The sequence below is a fragment of the Nelusetta ayraudi genome, unplaced genomic scaffold, assembly GCF_046127955.1.
Source record: "Nelusetta ayraudi isolate G7.1 ecotype Tasmania unplaced genomic scaffold, CSIRO-AGI_Nayr_v1 ptg000019l, whole genome shotgun sequence".
In the NCBI taxonomy this organism is placed as follows: Eukaryota; Metazoa; Chordata; class Actinopteri; order Tetraodontiformes; family Monacanthidae; genus Nelusetta; species Nelusetta ayraudi.
The window spans coordinates 8,436,346-8,454,734 of NW_027466069.1; the positions used below are offsets into that span (position 1 = coordinate 8,436,346).

At 48.4% G+C, this 18,389-nt stretch overlaps 4 protein-coding genes and 1 long non-coding RNA gene across 6 annotated transcripts; 2 read left to right on the forward strand and 3 right to left on the reverse strand.

Annotated features, from left to right (window-relative positions):
- Positions 1 to 1,569: 1,569 nt before the first annotated feature.
- Positions 1,570 to 3,436, forward strand: LOC142888541 (uncharacterized). The gene is made up of 4 exons (XR_012926701.1): positions 1,570 to 1,594; positions 1,795 to 1,931; positions 2,013 to 2,215; positions 3,353 to 3,436. It is a non-coding gene; the product is annotated as an uncharacterized LOC142888541 (long non-coding RNA).
- Positions 3,437 to 3,939: 503 nt separating this feature from the next.
- On the forward strand, positions 3,940 to 6,724 carry rps21 (ribosomal protein S21). The gene is made up of 6 exons (XM_076026937.1): positions 3,940 to 3,985; positions 4,350 to 4,421; positions 4,533 to 4,596; positions 5,660 to 5,731; positions 6,391 to 6,455; positions 6,666 to 6,724. The coding sequence occupies exons 2-5, from the start codon at positions 4,372 to 4,374 to the stop codon at positions 6,448 to 6,450; spliced, it is 246 nt and encodes an 81-aa protein (XP_075883052.1). The 5' UTR covers positions 3,940 to 3,985; positions 4,350 to 4,371; the 3' UTR covers positions 6,451 to 6,455; positions 6,666 to 6,724.
- Positions 6,725 to 8,545: 1,821 nt separating this feature from the next.
- ackr5 (atypical chemokine receptor 5) lies at positions 8,546 to 10,196 on the reverse strand. Of its 2 annotated transcripts, none has more exons than XM_076026934.1 (2): positions 10,062 to 10,196; positions 8,546 to 9,869 (listed from the first exon to the last, which is right to left on the reverse strand). In XM_076026934.1, the coding sequence occupies exon 2, from the start codon at positions 9,864 to 9,866 to the stop codon at positions 8,778 to 8,780; it is 1,089 nt and encodes a 362-aa protein (XP_075883049.1). In that variant the 5' UTR covers positions 9,867 to 9,869; positions 10,062 to 10,196; the 3' UTR covers positions 8,546 to 8,777. The 2 variants fall into 2 exon arrangements, with proteins under 2 accessions (XP_075883049.1, XP_075883050.1); XM_076026935.1 differs by having other exon boundaries at positions 10,008 to 10,082.
- Positions 10,197 to 11,001: 805 nt separating this feature from the next.
- Positions 11,002 to 15,652, reverse strand: pip4k2ca (phosphatidylinositol-5-phosphate 4-kinase, type II, gamma a). Its single transcript, XM_076026932.1, has 10 exons — positions 15,286 to 15,652; positions 14,892 to 14,989; positions 14,483 to 14,579; positions 14,258 to 14,407; positions 13,675 to 13,821; positions 12,594 to 12,632; positions 12,401 to 12,514; positions 12,067 to 12,301; positions 11,875 to 11,978; positions 11,002 to 11,766 (listed from the first exon to the last, which is right to left on the reverse strand). The coding sequence occupies exons 1-10, from the start codon at positions 15,442 to 15,444 to the stop codon at positions 11,686 to 11,688; spliced, it is 1,224 nt and encodes a 407-aa protein (XP_075883047.1). The 5' UTR covers positions 15,445 to 15,652; the 3' UTR covers positions 11,002 to 11,685.
- A 281-nt stretch (positions 15,653 to 15,933) lies between these two features.
- On the reverse strand, positions 15,934 to 18,080 carry igfbp6b (insulin-like growth factor binding protein 6b). The gene is made up of 4 exons (XM_076026936.1): positions 17,689 to 18,080; positions 17,482 to 17,516; positions 16,870 to 16,989; positions 15,934 to 16,779 (listed from the first exon to the last, which is right to left on the reverse strand). The coding sequence occupies exons 1-4, from the start codon at positions 18,002 to 18,004 to the stop codon at positions 16,669 to 16,671; spliced, it is 582 nt and encodes a 193-aa protein (XP_075883051.1). The 5' UTR covers positions 18,005 to 18,080; the 3' UTR covers positions 15,934 to 16,668.
- Between the last annotated feature and the right edge of the window lie 309 nt (positions 18,081 to 18,389).

The window sequence follows — 18,389 nt, forward strand, 5'->3', positions numbered from 1 at the left end:
GACAGTTTTTGGGGATGAGCCAAAAAGATTAAAAAATAAATAAAAAAATCAACCAATTTTTTTTAAAATAGATTTTATTAGTTTTTATCATAACGAAACAGAACAGACAAACAACATAACATATGCTCTCTGTAGTCACCAATACACATGTACATACATACACGCTCCGCTTAGTTATGTCAAGGGTCTTTAAACTTCAGTATGTGACAGGAAACACTTTGATGTGTGTGTGTGTGTGTGTGTGTGGCGCACATGCACGTGGTGGGATACACGGGGGTCCGCTTTCAGTCAGGGTAGGCGGGCTTAGCCCCATCAACCCACTTTAATTTTATATAATTTCAGTACCTAATAATCAGTGGTGTTCGTCTGTGGTTCCAACCTGAACCTCTTGTAGGTGTGTCACCTTGACACCAGTGACACAAGTTCAGATCTTGACCTTCCACCCACTCAGTGTGGAGAACATGACCTTTATCTCCGGGTTCTTCCATGGATGAATCATGTAAGCCAGCAGGTGTTCCCTCAGAGTGACTCATACTGTTTACAACAACAGATAAGAGTGGCTGCTGTATGTGTGTGTGTGTGTGGCGCACATGCACGTGGTGGGATACACGGGGGTCCGCTTTCAGTCAGGGTAGGCGGGCTTAGCCCCATCAACCCTGCTTGCAGGTTTAATTTTATATCATTTCAGTACCTAATAATCAGTGGTGTTCGTCTGTGGTTCCAACCTGAACCTCTTGTAGGTGTGTCACCTTCACACCAGTGACACAAGTTCAGATCTTGACCTTCCACCCACTCAGTGTGGAGAACATGACCTTTATCTCCGGGTTCTTCCATGGATGAATCATGTAAGCCAGCAGGTGTTCCCTCAGAGTGACTCATACTGTTTACAACAACAGATAAGAGTGGCTGCTGTATGTGTGTGTGTGTGTTGGGAAGTCCAGTTGGGAAGTCCAGAGGGAAAGTGTAAATCCATCACCTGACACACACACACACACACACACACACACACACACACACACACACACAAATATTTACATTCTAAATGTGGAAACGGGTGTTTGGGAGGATTTTTACTAATTTGCATGCGATGGAAAGGTTCAGCCAGCAGGACTTCCACCAGCCTGGGCCTCCAGCAGCCAATCCCAGGCCAGAAATTTGGTTCTCACTCTGTTACCTGTCTGAAAAATTTGTCTTGAATGATTTGAAGCAACCAACAGACGTTCAAACCCTCAAAAATATTCAATGTTAAGTGAACGGAAAATAAATTCTCCCAGTGTGAAGGGACGATTAGAAGAATAAAAGACCTGACCTCAGTTCATGACCATGACCTCAAAATGAGCTTTTATACATCTAAAGTATTCCTTAACTCTACAGAGGCGAGTGCAGCACGTACACACACACACACACACACACACACACACACACACACACAGGATGGAACACCAAATGAAAATACATTGCAGGCTCTGCCCCCTTTGTTTCCTCTTGATGCAAATCTGTTGTTTGATAACCGAATATAAAATGCTCTAGCTGGAGATTGGAGTGGTGGACAAGGACCAAAACCAGGACCAGCATGACCTTCACTCTTCTTCTGGTGAGTGTGACAGCAGTGGTTTAACTGCAGGAGCTCTTGCTGCTGAAGGCCTGACAGAGAAATCATCTTAATCTTCAATCTGGACCTGGGTAGCTTTTTGACCATGTGACCAGCTAAAATGCGGAGGGGGAGGAGTCTAAATGTGTGTGTGTGTGTGTGTGTGTGTGTGTGTGTGTGTGTGTGTGTGTGTGTGTGTGCAGTTTCTTCTAGGACTGATGCGGATGGCGTGCAGCTGTCCCTCGAACTGTAGACCCGCCACCAACGGAACAACTTCCCACACGCTCTTCAACCACGTTTCAGAGCTGAAAAATTCCTCCGTGGCTCCCTGGAAACTGATGTGAGTCCCTCAGCCAGAAGCTCATCACAGGTCAGCAGCTCATCAACACGCCCTCACACTTTGATTTTTCACACCTTCCAGCATCGACAGAGATTCAGGCCGGTTTCCCCACCACATCAAGACAGCTGTGTGCATGTCCTGCAACGTGGAGCACATGGTCGCCAAACCCATCTACTTGTCGATCCGGGTGTTGCAGCCGAATCATGATTTGACGGGAATGTGCAGGTGTCCCTACCAGCTGGCTGTCGGCTGCACCTGTGTCAGCCAGCACTGACCAGCCAGAGGTGAGAAGTCACAAAGTACAAAATACTTCCTCACTGTACTTCAGTAGAGCTGTGCTTGTGCTCAAGTATTTCTTTTTCCGATGATTTTTTACTTTGACTTCTGAAATCTGTACTTTCTACTCCTTACATTGGAAAGATGCACAGATTACTATTATGTTTAAAACTGTTTAAAAGATGAAAAAGGCATTATTTGTTCTAGTTTATGTTGCTTGAAGTGTAGTTATTCGAACTCAGCTGTGGTGTAGTTGAATTTAAGAGTGGATGATATTTTAGAGGGAGATTATTCAGTATCACGTTATAACGCAATAGTTTCACTTATAATGTAATACTTTCACGTTTTTACATGATAATTTTCACGGTTTTACGTGAAAATTAGGATGCAGTTGAGATGGTGGAACTTATACCCATGGAGCCTTCCGTGCCCCTCCAGCTGATCGGGTCGGATTCATTCTTCCTTTGATACAATCCTATACTGTTGGATTTTGTATGTTCTCATATTATATTGTTTTATTATTTTATTTTGAAGTTAATCAGCCAGTGGGAGTCACATGATCCACTAACGCCAATAAGGTGTATGAGCGCGTTTTGTTGTTCTCTGTTGTATTATGGGATGTTTCGATACCATGAAAGAAGAGCTCTGTCCACGAAAGTTTTCATGGGAAATATATAATAAAGCAAAGTTATAAAAGAAAGAAACCGTATCAAGTGTTTCCCTCCAACTATGGACGAGCTGCGAGTTCCAACACATACATCTCAAAATCCTCCTCAAAGTACGCAAACTTATGTTAATTTCATCGATGGTGTTTAATAAATTGAAGATCTCACCATGCTTCAAACCAAGTTTAAAATACAGTTTAATCAACTCATGCAGACGAGACATGGTGCCTCCGTTTGCCTCACTCCATTTAGTTTAGATTCATTATGAAATTATGTGAACATTATCACGTAAAAACTAAAAAATGATCACGTTTTTGGCAGCAATGCGCTTCCGTAGTTCAGTACATTTTCAGTACAGAGAAAAATAAACATGTAGAAAAGAACAAGTTCAGTCCAGATTATTCTGTCACCTTTTACTTTTTGAAAAATTATCAATGAATTTGACAAAAAACCCCACCTAATTTTTACTTTTTACTTCAGTTTGTTTCAGAACATGAACATTTGAGTAACCGAGTCCAATCTGTACTTGTTAATACTTTTGACACTTGTGGCCAGTTCCACATCTGTTTCTCTCAGGACCAACTACACGACAGGCTGTGTGTTTTTCAATGTTTTGAAGATCACTTCATCTTTTCATGTCAACAACTTTGAAGGTTCTTGAATGATTGAATCTGTGCAGTTTTCCTTAATTCTTTACAATTCTTTACAATTCTATGCACTTGTATCTGTCACATTGGCTTTAGTTTATGTGAAATCTAATAAAGCTCAGGAAATCAGTTGCGAGTTGTCTCTATTGATATGAACAGGTCGCACTTGAAAAAGAGCCTTTGGTCTCAATGTGATTTCCCCTTTCTAAACGGGGCTTGAATAAAACAAATAAAAAGGAGGATTGTTACAGGCCTCATTTTGTATGTGATTGTTATTATTTTAATAAAAGTACGAATAAATATCACTCTTTACCCGAGTAAACATGTAATTATTTGCGTGGCAGAATCGCCAGACTCACCAGTATAAATTCATCCAGCAGGGGGCTACACAATCGGTTCATTGTATTTTTTTTCTACTTCCGGGTCGGTTCCCTCCCTCTTTCCTGTCGGCCATTAGTCGAGCGAGGTGAGTTTGTGTCCAGCTCTCCGTCGAATGGTCCAGTTTTATCGTATTTATCCTCTCTGTGTTCGCCTCTACACTTTTGTAAACGGTAGTTAAACGTTTTTGTACTCTGTGGAAACTTAAGTGGGCTATTTTCTCGGAAATATCGTGGCTTTGAGCCGCCGTGTCTGCGCGAGCCGCACACGCGGCCCTCATGTTGCGCTGTTGCTAGCCAGCTGCTAACTCGCTAGCCGTAGCTTCGGTGTGAAACAGTCTCTGGAACAGAATATCCTTTTTTTCAAAAATAAAAAAATCTCGTCAGGCCGTGAACGTGTTGTGTGTTGGTCGGACTCAGTCTAACCCCTGGAGTTCTTCGCGTCATTTTCAGGTTGAACCTAAGAAGCTCCAACATGCAGAACGACGCAGGTGAATTTGTGGATCTTTACGTCCCACGAAAATGGTGAGTTTCCTGTAGGAAGACGAGCTGTTGCGCTGCCAGCCGGTGGACACGCTGGACTATTTGTCTTCGTTAGTTTTGTCAACTAACCAAAATGTGATGTGTTGTTTCCAGCTCCGCAAGCAACAGAATCATCGGAGCTAAAGATCACGCTTCGATCCAGATGAACATTGCTGAGGTAATGAATTTTGTTTGCATAATAATGATATCCCTATCCGCTAAAACGGCGTTTAATGCCGATAATATATTGATTTTTCCTGCCCTGAGTTCATGTTGAGTTTTCTCATGCCGGAGGTGCTCTGTCTGAAGAACATCACCCAGAACTAGATCCAGGAAAAATGTTGAGGATAATCGGAACCAATCGGATAATAACTTGAAAATGTTTTGACTTGCAGCTGTTTTACGGAAAATATTGTACATGTCTTCAGATCTCCTGCACTTGCTGATCTGAACTGTGTAAACCAAACTGCTCACTCCTGTGGCTTCTTTGGTTGGTTAGCTTAGGTTTTTAATTTGAAATACCTAAAAATAATAATCATAATAATAATGACGCCACATGAAATTGCTGCATTTCAGGAATTTTGCCAGCTGAAATATTTAAATGCTGCCCTTCCAGCATATCTTAGTGAAGACGGATGTTATTTTTTTCATTTTCAGATTCAAGGCTTCTGTACACTTAATAGGAGAAAAATAATTCCATAAGACATCCTCAGGGTAGAATAACTGCGAAAATTTGATTAATTACTAGATGTTGATCTTTTTTCCAAAGATTTTTGATAATGTCTGCAGTAATAAAGACAGGAATAAAAGTAGTGTAATGAAAGTGTGTGTTTTGGGGGTGTTTCATCATGTTGGTCCGTGGGGAACCCACAAAGTCCCCCTGTAAAAGGGGGGACTAGAAAGATGATTTTGAATCAAATACTCTTATATTTTAATGCAATAAAGCCTGGAGTTGAGACGTTGAGTCGCTGGGCTGTAAGTCTTGATGTTCTTCTACATGATTCACTCATGACAGTCAAGTAGGCCATTCTGGAGCTGCTCACTGTTGTAATTCCTCCCCAAGTCATTTGAAACGTGCAAGGAAAAAAATACAGTCCCACTGAAACCAATGTACGTGTGATATTGCTGTGTTAAAAATGTTTGGTCAAGGCACCCAGTAGTACAATGACGAATCCAAATCATCAATGTCTGATTGAGCCATTGATTGTTGGACCTCTTGTCCCTCTTCCTCCTGCTTGCAGGTCGACAAGGTGACCGGCCGCTTCAACGGCCAGTTCAAGACCTACGCCATCTGTGGCGCCATCCGCAGGATGGTGAGTGTTGGTCCAACCCCTCATTAAGAGATCTAGGCTGTGTCTCAATTCAGGGTCTGCACCCTTCGAAACGAGCGTCCTCAGTCTGAAGGAAGCGTTCTTCGAAGACGCGGCCTAGAAGGACAAACCAAACCCCGCCTCCCCGTAACCACACAGGACGGTCTAGCCGTCGGTGTATTTTCTCGTTGCGTCACCGCCGGTCCCTCCCACTGGCCAACCCCGGAAGTGACATTTTCATAGCATCAAGCTAACATTGGTTCGCCATCTAACGATGGCATTGGACGTTCAAATAAATAAAAACCCGATATTAAAACTGAATTTTATGTGAAATTTAATACATGAATTTCTTTGCCGGTACATGCCCCTAATTTCATCTGGTTTCCCAGGATCCCATGATGCTTTGCAGCAGCACGCAAAGCATCATGGGATACATAAGTACGCCAAAGGATAGTAGCGGTGTAGCCTTGGAAATCGGCTAAAACGAGGGCGCATTCCGAGTAAGGACTTTTGGGAATTGGGACAAGCCTTCGTGCAGTGCTATGATGCAACTTCCTTTCAAATGCATGCTTCAAGGATGCAGACCCTGAATTGAGACACAGCCCAGGAGTCGATGTAGTGTTGGCCTGACTTTTCCCTTGAACTTCTGTTTCATCCTGTAGGGGGAATCTGACGACTCGATTCTCAGGCTGGCCAAGACTGATGGCGTTGTGTCCAAGTAAGCAAGGTAAGCTGATTTCACCTCTCACAGGAAGTATCCCTGTAACTGAGGCACTGGGTTTGACTCCAGAAAAACACCCTTGTGCACATATTTCAGTGCATGGCCGGATTAAAAATTGGATGCATCCTGAAATTGGATCGTGATTCTTTTTTTTGCATGTTTGTGCAAAAGTGAAGTTGAAAATGTTTCACTAATGGCATGTCTTGTGTCTCGCAGGAACTTCTGATTGGACGGATTGGAGAATTTGTAAAATAAAAAAATAAAAATGAAAACAAGTCTTCTGTCTGTATTCTGTTGACGCGTGACCCCTTTCTGATGGAAATCAGGTCCATGCAGGAAATTAAATAACCACAGCATGCAGTAAAATGTCAAAACAACTTCTCTCTCTTTTTTTTTTTAATTACTCAGGCTTTTGAATGACATGTCAGTCTGTCAGATGATCTACAAGCTGGACTAAACATGTCCTCAAGGCAGAGTTTATTGGGAAGATCTCCCAGATCTTCCAGGATGAGGTCTGGACAGACTATCAGTGGAATTTCAAGACAAGTTCGAGGTGATGGAAAGCTTCGTTACCTGCTGACGAGATGGATTCAACCAGGATGACGCCAGGCGCGGACAGCAGCAGCTGGGGGGCAGCAGACCAGGAAGAATTGTCAATCCGTCACCAGCAGGGGGCAGTGGCGATCGGACCAAACTGTCAGGTGGTCAAACAGCGCCTCCGCAAGACAAATGTGCAGCGGTTGTGGTCAAGGCCGGTATTACAGCTACACTGAAGTACCGAAAAGGTTTTCATCCAATAACCAGTTTCTTTTTGTAACCTGCCTCCTGGAATTGAGGGACCGGTGCAATGATTTGTTAAGTTGTAGAGGCCTTCTTCTGTTGAGATAAGTCACTGAGCGATCAGTGGGAAACGTAGCGGTTGGAGTTGAAAGCAGCATCCTGAGGGAAGAGACGGAAGACGGCTTGTATTGACAAGTGAATCATGTGGGAATAATTAAAATTATTTCTGGAATAACAAACTGATGCAAGCAGAATCCAGAAAACAACTTATAACAACCAGATTCATTCCCATACCAATAACTTGGCAATAATCCCAGTCTGACGGTTTTTAAGTTTCAATTTGACAAGATGAAACATACTGAAAGAAAATGGTTTTATTGTGTCACAAGAACAGGAAATCTCATGGAACTCTACTCTCATCTCACGACAACAACCTGGCACGCCTCGCAATTACTACATTGTCTCTAACCTAGGCCCACAATGATCCTCAGTTTTACTAGTATGAAGCATTAGGCAATATAAAATATCATATATGATTATGTATGTGTGTATTAGATATATAGACATTGAGATATAATTGAGTATTGTCCGTATCGCAATAACAGTCATTGTCATGTTTTGTAGTTATATTACCAAGAAGTAACCTGTAAAACTTGAAGAGAATTGTTCCAAGAAGGGACCAATGTGGAACTCCATAGCACTCTAACTAGCTCTGACTAACTAGCTAACTAACTAGCTAGTCAGATTGTGTCACTGTGTTAGTCACTGTGCCTTTAGGGAGACACAGTGGCACGGGTTGGCCAATGACAGAAAGGTAGGAGGTTCAAATCCCGCTCCATCCTAGTCCGTCGTTGTGTCCTTGGGCAAGACACTTTACCCTAAATTGCTCCCAATGGGGCTAGGCAGCGCCTTGCATGGCAGCAGCCACCCATTGGTGTATGAATACGTGCATGCGTGAATGAGAGGCCTTGTAAAGTGCATTGGGGTACCGTGAAAGTGCTGGAAGAGCGCTATATAAGTGCAGTCCTTTTACCATTTTACCATTTAGACCTGGGTTCTGTGTGAAGTCTGAATGTTTTCCCTGTGTCTGCATTAGGTACTCCAAAAACATGTGTTTTTCTGCTTTGATCTTGGAACAGTTGGGATAGGGTCCAGCAGATTTCAGCGACCCTGAGTGCAGGAGGAAGCAGGTGCAAAAAGATGGATGGATGGATGTTTTTCAAAGAATAAATGACAGGAAGCAGTGAATAGTGTGAAGCTTCACTTCCTGCTCTCATGTGGCCCTTTCCATTCCCCAGTGACAGCAGGAGTCAAAGAGCAGGAAAAGAGATCTTTAATCACATTATCTTGATTGAATACATGAATGGAAACATCAGTAAATACATTTAAACACTTTCCCGTATTTCAACATGTGACAGCAGATAAATACGGTGAAATCACGTGATCGGAATCAAACTGGGAGTTTAGAGTTTCTGCTTGAAACTAAGCCAGGCAGCTGCTGGAACGTTAAAGTTGATGGTTCCAGTCCCTGGAGACCTGCAGCCGGCCTTACGAGTCCACGTCGGACTCGCTGGTGCTGCCGTTGCTCCACTTGCGGGGCGAGGCCACTTTGGTCCCACCCCCGTTGGGAGCGCCAGGCTGGGTTCCTGCTCCCGGCGGAGCAGGGGCCTCCTGCCGGGGGATGTGGTCCAGCACAGTGTTGACCAGGTTGTTGCAGAAGCTCTTGCTAAGAAAGTTGTAGAGGATGGGGTTGGCCACACAATGGAAGAGGGTCAGAGTCTGGACCACGCTGAAGGAGAAGTAAAGGCCCTCCACCATGTTGCAGCTGAACATGAAGGGGTTGAAGTCGTCCACGATCATCAGCAGCGTGGTCATGTGGTACGGCAGCCAGCAAACGGTGAAGACCAGCGAGTAGACATGCACCAGCCAGACATCCCGCCGCTCCTGCACATCGGCAGTGGTCCGGACTGCCCGGGCGATCAGCACGTTGCAGGTGACAATGATGGCGCCGGGACCCAGGAACTGGAAGAGCAGCGAGATGAAGGTCACCGTGGTAAACCACTCAAAGTAGTTGTACTCAGGGACCATGTAGCAGCCTGGCTCATCCCACTCCAGAAGGTCCACGTGGACGTTCTCCACCAGGGCCAGAACAAAGGAGAAGGTCCACACCCCCCCGCAGAGCAGCCAGCGCTGGTTGCTCGCCACGGGGAACAGCGAACGGGCAGAGGGCTGGCTCAGGGACCGGTAGCGCTCCAGGGTCATGAGGGCCAGGAAGATGGAGCTGCTGTAGAAGTTGATCAGGTAGACCAGGTAGGTGACCTTGCACAGGAAGCGGCCCCACAGCCACACCTTGTCCAGGGTGGTCTCCATGATGAAGAAAGGCAGGATGGTGATGACCATCAGGTCCGACAGGGTCACGTTGATGATGCAGAACAGAACGCCGTTGGCCGAGTGACGACGGCGCCAGTTGACCCACAGGACCAGGGAGTTCTCCAGCAGGCCCGCCATGAAGATCAGCATGTAGAGCAGGAAGAGGGCCACACGCCGCGACTGGTTGTCCGGCTGGAGGGTGCAGTCCATCAGGAACCACGGTGTGCCATTCAGGTTCCAGGAGTAGTTGGACGTGTCAGCGCTCATCGTCTGCAGAGGGAAAAAGTCAAAAGGGTTCTTCAAACAGTCACATGATGATTTCAGCCTTGATGTCCAGAGGGAGTAGCAGGAGAAGGTCCCACTGCACCACCTTCACTCCTGCCCTACTGCATTGGAAAGAGTTTGAACCTCGGGAGAGATGGTCAAACAAGAGAGCAGAGAAGAAGCAGAAGAATAGGTCACCTGAGGAGTAGAAGGTAATTTGAGGAGAAGAGGGATCCCTGCGAGGCTCCTTCAAGCTCTGAGGGTGAGGAGATGTGAGCAGTGGGGCGGCCGGGGGCTCCATTCCCCTCCTCTCTCTTTCTCCCCTCCCCTCCACACACACACACACACACACACACACACACACACACACACACACACACACACACACACACACACACACACACACACACACACACACACACACACACACACACACACACACACACACACACACACACTGTGTGTTCGGATGAAAGTTTCTTTATTTTTTTTGATCAGAAAAAAAGACAAACATCTGATCAACAGATTGATAGATGAGTTTCGCTCTCTGATTGGTGTTGATTTGGGCTGTGATGACGCAACAAACTTAGAGAGCTTTTGTGTGTGTGTGTCAGCTGAAGACAATCGCAGGAAGTCCCTGATAACAGACTGGTGCTAGTTGGGAGTGTGCTGAGGGGGCGGAGCTTGGGGACCTAGGTCCACTGGTGGCTGCAGAGGAACGTTGGTAACATTTGTGTTGGCTGAACCAAGGGAAGTGCAGCCTCTTCTTCTCCCGATGGTCAGCACTTTACTGACCCCACCCCCATCCTGCCCGGCCTATCAGGCCTGCTCGTGGTCCGGTAAGAGCCAGTCAGCACATTCTGAGTGCCGCTGAAACAGGAAGTAACCATCAGCAGAAACATCTTCAGGAAGGAAAGCTCTCTCACCTCCTGGCCTCCAGCACCGTGGCCAGACGTCAAAGCAGCATGTGGCTGGAGAGCACCAGAACTTCTACCAGTAGAACTTAGAACACCATTTCTGGCCTGGTTCTGGTTGGCAGCATTAGTTGGCATGTCCCCATCACCTTCTCAGGTGCCCAGAATGATTCAAAACCCAGGAAGTCCCGCACCCAACAGAATAATGAGCCACACAATTGCAGTTGTTTGTAAAATATATATTTTGGTCCAAAAGCTGATTTGCAAAAATACATCATGTGATGGCAAAGAAGGCGGAGCTTCGGACATCCACAGGCGTCTAGAGCAGCAGAAGTTGTTTCATAGTGACCGATTCTAAATTCAAAAACTTCTGTCCTGCGTTATGGTCCTGTTTTGGTCCTGTTTCATACTTTGTACATTTCAAAGCATGCCGCCCACTAAATGATGCAACTATTTACCTTTAGTGTTTTAAGCTATGAGACGTCGCTGGTTCTAAGGGATCTAATCAATGTGTGAAAACATGTCGGCCGCTTGATTCCATTTGTTTGCTACTGAAGCTTCCAGACACTTTCAACAATCACACTTGTGACGCAACAACGCAGCTAGCGACCTTTTAGCTTAGCAGCTAGCAGATTAGTGTTGCTGGCTGCGCGTCGAGCTCAGCGGAAGCTAACTGGCTAAGCTAACAAGTTGTACCGGAGCCGGAGATGATTGGAGATGGTTGATGGTGGGAGTGTTGGGGTGAGACAAAGAAACAGTCAATGGGTCAACAGGGCCCCCCAGTGTTGCCTTCTGAGAGCTTCGCAGAGAGACTCTTTCAATAAATATCAGCAGTGAAGAAGCTCGAGGTCACCAATCAGTAGCGAGAACGTGCAGCCGCCGCATTGGCCAATCGGCTTGCGGTGCGGTCAGGCAAAAATGTTTGAGACGAAGTCTCGGAATCGTTTGGCATACTGCTCGGGGTGGACGGTGGAGATCTCAGCACCAGCCTGCAACAGAGCAGACATATAGCAGGTCAACCTTCTCCTGTTAGCTCCTCCCCTTCCATCACATCACATCACATCTGGAGATGGGGGGGGGGGGAAGCTCTGACTCACCCCGTGTTTGACGGTCTTGGCAGCGTGCGCCGCCTTCTTCTTGGTGTCGTACTGAGTGAGGATATCAATCAGGCCCATGAAGTAGACCTCCCTCTGTGGAGCTCCTGACCTCAGGGGAGAGGAGCAGCAGCAGCATCAGTCAAGACCGTCCCTGCCTCCCCGAGTAGCTCACTGACCATGAGGACCACGTACCTGTGCAGCTCCTGATGGCGTACACGTCTACGTAGGGGTGGAACTCTCCGGGTCCCAGAGGTCTGCAGGCCGACAGGTAGCCGGCAATGCCCTCGGGGGAGGTTCCGTAGACGTTCTCCGCCTCTTGCTCCTCCTCGTTGAAGACCTCCTCGACGTCCTCCTCTCGCTCGGCCCGGCCGACGTCGTGGATGCCCAACAGTAGACTGTAGTCCATGATCTTCAGCTTCACCAGGAACTGCACTTGCAGACACCAAACACTTGGTTACATCCAGTAGTTTCCAGCTGCTAGTGCTGCCACCACCTGGTCAAATAGAGGCCACTGCAGCCCACCCACCTCCACGTCTCTGTTGACCTTCTCCACAAACTTCTCCTTGTCCTCCTCTGTCACATACACCTTCTGCATGTTGTTCCGGAAGTCAACGTCTTTGAAGGTGGGTAGCTCCTTTACCTGGGGGAAGTGAACGCGTCACGGGCCAGTTGTGACAGAAGAGGTCACAGGACAACACTGTCTGCTTCTGATACGTTACCCGTTCTTTGTCGCTGGCTTCCCGGTCCACCAGAGAACCCTGCGAGAAGCACAGGACAGGTGAGCGTCATCATCACACAACATGACCATGGTCGTGTCTCAACAATCCCTTCACTTCCTTCACATTGCACGATCTCAATCATGTGTGCTCTTTGTATTTAAGAAAAAAATGTGCTTGTACACAGTGTTATTCTTTTATTCTTTATTGTTCCTGCTGCTCATTCTACACTGCAAATGCTTTAAGCATTGTCACTTTTAGACGTCATTGCTCATCCTCTGAGCATGTGACAAATAAAGTTCTTGAATCCTGAATCCTGATCAACAACCTCTGTCTAAGAACAGGCAGACCCCTGTGAAGATCTCAAACCAGGAAGTGACCAGGAAATTATGTCACAGCAAGGGGTACAGTCTGTGTGTGTTGCTGTGTCTCAATTCAGGGTCTGTATCCTTGAAGTGCGCATTTTTAAAGGAAGTTGCGTCATCGCACTGCGCAAAGGCTTGTCCCAATTCCCAAGGGTGCTTAGGACGCTCAAAATGCGTACTCGGAAATACGCACTCGTTTTAGCCGATTCCAAGGATGCACCGCTACTATCCTTTGGCATACTTGGGTATCCCATGATGCTTTGCGTGCTGCTGTAAAGCATCGTAGGATCCTGGGAAGTCAGCTGAAATTAGCGGCATGTTCTGGTTAAGACACAACATATAAATTTAAGTATTGAAGTTTCACATAAAGTATCCAGTTTTTAACGTACGGATTTTATTTATTTGATCATGCAACGCCATCGTTAGATGGCGAACCAATGGTTAGCTTGATACTATAAAAACGTCACTTCCGGGGTTGGCCAGCCGGAGGGAACGGCGGTGACGAAACAAGGAAATACGCCGAAGGCTAGACCGTCCCGAGTGGTGACCGGGGAGGCGGGGTTTAGTCCGTCCTTCTATGTCGGGTACTCGAAGAACGCTTCCTTCAGATGGAGGACACTCTGTCTGAAGGGTGCAGACCCTGAATTGAGACACAGCATGTGTGTGTGTGTGTGTATGTGTGTGTGTGTGTGTGTGTGTGTGTGTGGAGGCGTCCTCACCTTCAGGTCGTACTTCCTGTGCACCAGCAGTCTGTGGCTGAACATGTTCCTCATGACCAACAGGTAGGTCTCCTCATTGTCCACGCTCACCCGGTACATGCCCAGGAACTGAGGCAGCAGCGTGCTGCCGTGGCACTTGACGATGTGCTGCGGGGATGAGAGCACAACCACCGATCACACCAGAGACAACACTGCTGTCGGCTGCGCGAGTCTCTTAGCAGCTCCTTGCGCTTGATTTCTGCTGGTTGATCTCGTCCATCCAGACCTTGACAGTCTGATGCGACCTCTTCACACTGACAAAACAAAGAGTCTGATGCAGCCAGAGACGCTACGGCAGGAAGACGGGGCAGAGCTAAAACTGGACCAATCAGTGTGCTGCTCTACAAAACCCATGTGTGGGTCAACTTGACTCAGCTACACAGTGTGAGTGAGTGAGTGAGTGAATCTGTGTGTGTGTGTGTGTGTGTGTGTGTGTGTGTGTGTTGAACATCTAGGTCTAAGTGTGTGAAGACTGACAGCCTCAGTGTCTGAGTGAGTGAGTAAGTGAGTGAGTGAGTGAGTGAGTGAGTGAGTGCAGCACCACCTGATGGTACTCCGACAGGATGTTGTGGACGTCAGCCACCTCCTCGCTGGAGATCTGCTTGATGACCAGCGTCCGATCGTAGGAGGTCAGCATCAGCCCCTCCCCCTGGTCATCGGTGCTCCTGATGGGGGCGCTGCGGGTTAAGGTCACCTGCAGGGAAAACACGGCTGCTCAGGGACCTTCAAAGACATTCGATGGCCTTCAGGTCCAGCCTGGAGCTCCTACCTGATAGTCCAGGTCCTCCACGCTGAAGCGCTCCCTCAGGTTCCTGAACACCTGAGGACAGTACTCCTTGAACTTGAAGTGGCCTGGGAGGTTCTCTCTGTTGGAGGGGACACACACACACACACACACACACACACACACACACACACACACACACACACACACACACACACACACACACACACACACACACACACACAGTGTAAAATCTTGCGGGACGAGATTTTACGAGAATTACATCTTATGCGCTTCATAACATTTTTAATGGAAACACCTGCAAATCTCAATTGTACTTTGTTGGAATTTTAGAAATATTGCTTTTATTTTGCGAACAACTGTAGTGGAAATGCTGCTACTGAGCTGCTGTACAGCCACAGCCAACAGTCAGACTGCCGCTTAGCGCCCCCACCTGTTGAACAGGTGGTTGTTCACTTTGATCTTTGTGTTGGCCTTGAAGTCATCAGGAAGCAGCATGACGGGAACAGGAACCTGGTTCAGATCGTTGATCTGGGAACACACACACACACACACACACACACACACACACACACACACACACACACACACACACACACACACACACACACACACACACACACACACACACACACACACACACACACACACACACACACACAGCAATGTTTCAACCGGAACCAGCTGACACCTTTTAGCTTCGACGCTAACAGCCGACCGCTGTGACAGACCGTCCCCCTGGATGCTAACCAGCTAGCCGCTGAGGGCTACACTCTGCCAGTTGGCTTTAGCCTCGGCAACGGCGTTAGCTTCCCCGACCCGCTCACCGAGTGGTTGACGCCCCACATGAAGATGCTGAGGACGGGGTCGCTGGCCCGGAACACCTTCACCTTCTGCTGCACAAAGTGCTTCTTCTTGGTCTTGGTCTTGGGCGCCAGGACCACCATGGGGCTGGCGGAGGCCCCGGAGCTGCTGACTGAGGCCATGGTCGCTGCTCCGCCGTCCTCGCCCTGCGGTCCTCCTGATGACAGCTGTCCGAGGCGGAGCGGCCCTCCCCGGGTCCCCGCGCCGTATCGGAGCGGAGCCGGCAAATCGATTTCAGCTTCTCACTCGAGTCGCTCGCTCGTTCTTACCGGGAGATGACGTCAGAGGCCCACCACCGCCCCCCGCCGACCCTGATATCAGTGACCACGTGCCGAGCTGGCGACTGACAGGGGAAGGGATCCAATGGCAGAACGGCAGTCCAGTCACATGACGGCACGCAGAGGGCGGGGCATCCGGGACTCATGACGTGCGTTCATGGTCGTCTGTGATGGAAATCTATCGTTGAAAAAAAAAGTTGACTGCCGTTGAAGTCTTCGTTACTTTTTATTTCATATTTTCAGATGTTTCCGTTCATTTTCGGAGGTTTGTCATCACATCACACACATCAACACAACAGCTTTGATAACACAGTTTGTGACAAATACACCCTAACGTGACAATGTGACATGATGCTCGACATTGACTTAACAAATCACACAGACATTCTCATATCAACAACTCACAAAGTTATAAACTTGTGGTCATAAGATGTGCAGCAGCTTAATTTGTTTTTCTTTCTTCACAAACACAAGACTGTTTCCAACATAAACTAAAATAGACTTTGTCAATAAACAAAACTAAAAAAAAGCTAATAATATAAAAATATATGCCACTGTGCTGTAGATCGTTCCTTAAACCAACAACATGTGTGAATATATATATATATAAAATATCATATTGGCCTGTATAAAAATATGCCTCAACTTTTTTCTCAAACCAGTGACAGCTGAAAGCTTTTTTCTTTCTTTCTCTTTTAATCTTCTCTTGCTTCACATCCCAACAAATCAGCTGCAGGGTCTCGACCGCAGGCCTGTCATGTGACCTGGTATCAGTGGGAGTTTTTGTGGTGGAGTTGCAGACTGAGAAATAATAAGTGGCCTCTTTAAGCGACTTCCTCTGGGGAGGTTTTGGGTTTAACAGTGTTCAGCCACTGAGGCGGGAACAAACCCGGGCAGTGTCAGAGATGGAGGTGGGCGCAGCCAACAGCGCCGCAGCTCAGCTAGTGGCTGGACTGTGACAGTGTGTGTGTGTGCTTCTACACAAAACTTGATGTGTTTTCTGCAGGAAGTGCTTGTCCAGGAATCTTCCAGCGCTCTTCTGCCCCCGAGAGGCTCGGAGTCCAGCCGTCACTCTCCGTCACACGGGAGAGTGTCTCCGCCACCACGGGAGGGCAGCGGCGCTCCCAGTTCGTCCACACACCAGCAGTGGCCACGCTGCGTGCCCTTGGAGGAGCGGCACTGTGACCCCAGCACAGCAGCAAGAATAAAGGAGTGGGGTGAGTAGGCAAGATGGGGCAGGATTGGTGGGTGGCGGTCAGGTGACCCTACCTGCTTCTTCCTGTAGAAACCGTGCGTGTTGCAGTTTGGGATGTAGATGTCCCGGTCCGACTGGATGACGGTCAGCTCCAGCCCCCGGAGGGCGCTGTTGAGCAGCTTACGACAGGGCGCCTGAAAACACAGCAATGTGTGTTGGGACTGGCAGCAGAATCGGGATTCCACTGGAAACGAGGTGGCGTTACAGGCTCCGCCCACCAGTGGGGGTGCCGCTGTGAGCGTCACAGAGTGGCGCCCCCGCTGGTGTGAACGTGACGTCAGGCAGCTCATGGCAACTGGTAACATTTCTTGTAACTTAGAATAATTAAGCTGTCATGATGATGAAATCTTTCGGCGTGCACACACACGCTCACACACATACGCACAGACACAAACACACACACACACACTGACACGCACGCACGCACGCACACACACACACACACACACACTTTATGAGGACTGTCCCATTTCCCATCATGCTCAATTAGTTCTGCCGCATAGCAGCAACACATCAGGCACCGCAGTGAGTGTGAAGAGACCAATCATCACAACTTCTTGTCTGTGTGCGTGTGCATATGCTGACAGATGGATTGTGTGTGTGCGTGTGTTTATGTGTGTACTCACTCTTTCGATGTCATCACTGTGTGACGGCTGAGGACCTGAGGGCAGAACACAGCAGCATCACTCATGACAGCATAGTACTGCTGCTGGCCCAGCAGGAGGTGGCTCCATCACAGAGGACGGCCCCAGAGGAAGAACCAGATACACCACATCACACACACACATACACAGACAGACACACACACTCGCACCCACACCCTGGGCTCCTACCTGTGGGGCGTGGCCTGTCGGTGGGGGTGGTCCTGCTGTGCTTGGCGCAGACCCCTCTGCCCTGCAGCAGCGCCTGCAGGGGACTCAGCTCCCTCGGGGGTGGCACGCAACGCAGTCCCCTGGCGCAGCTCCGTGTGTAGACCCCGCACGGCTCCCCCGGGGCCAAGGCCCCCCCACTGGGGCGTCCCGCCCCCTGGAGCCCCCTGCAGGAGGGGCAGGCCCTGGAGGGGCCCTGCAGGGGGGTGCTGGTCCACGCCCCGCAGTGGGCAGCGAGCAGCAGGACGGCAGCGGCACTCAGGCTGGACAGCAAAGGCATGCTGGGATTCCGGCGGCGTGATGGCGTGATAGAGCGGCTCTGGAGAGTCTTTCGCTCTCTCTCTCTCTTTCCTTGCTCGCCCTCTCTCTCTCTCCCTGCTGCCACCGGAGACGGAGAGCGAGAGGGGGGCGGCACAGCACCGGCTTTAAAGGGGGGCTGTGGGGGAGAGAGAGGGAGAGAGTGAGAGAGAGAGAGGGTGGAAGGAGCGAGAGAGATGGGGAAAGAAGGGGAGGAGCCAGGGAGGAGGAAGGTGGAGGGGGGTGACGGCCCACAAAATATGAGTCTGCAGAAACGTCGCTGAGTCATTCAGTGAATCATCAATTCACACCTGATTCATTTGTTGGCATTGAACACTGCTCTCTCTTTCTCCTCCCCTCTCTCTCTC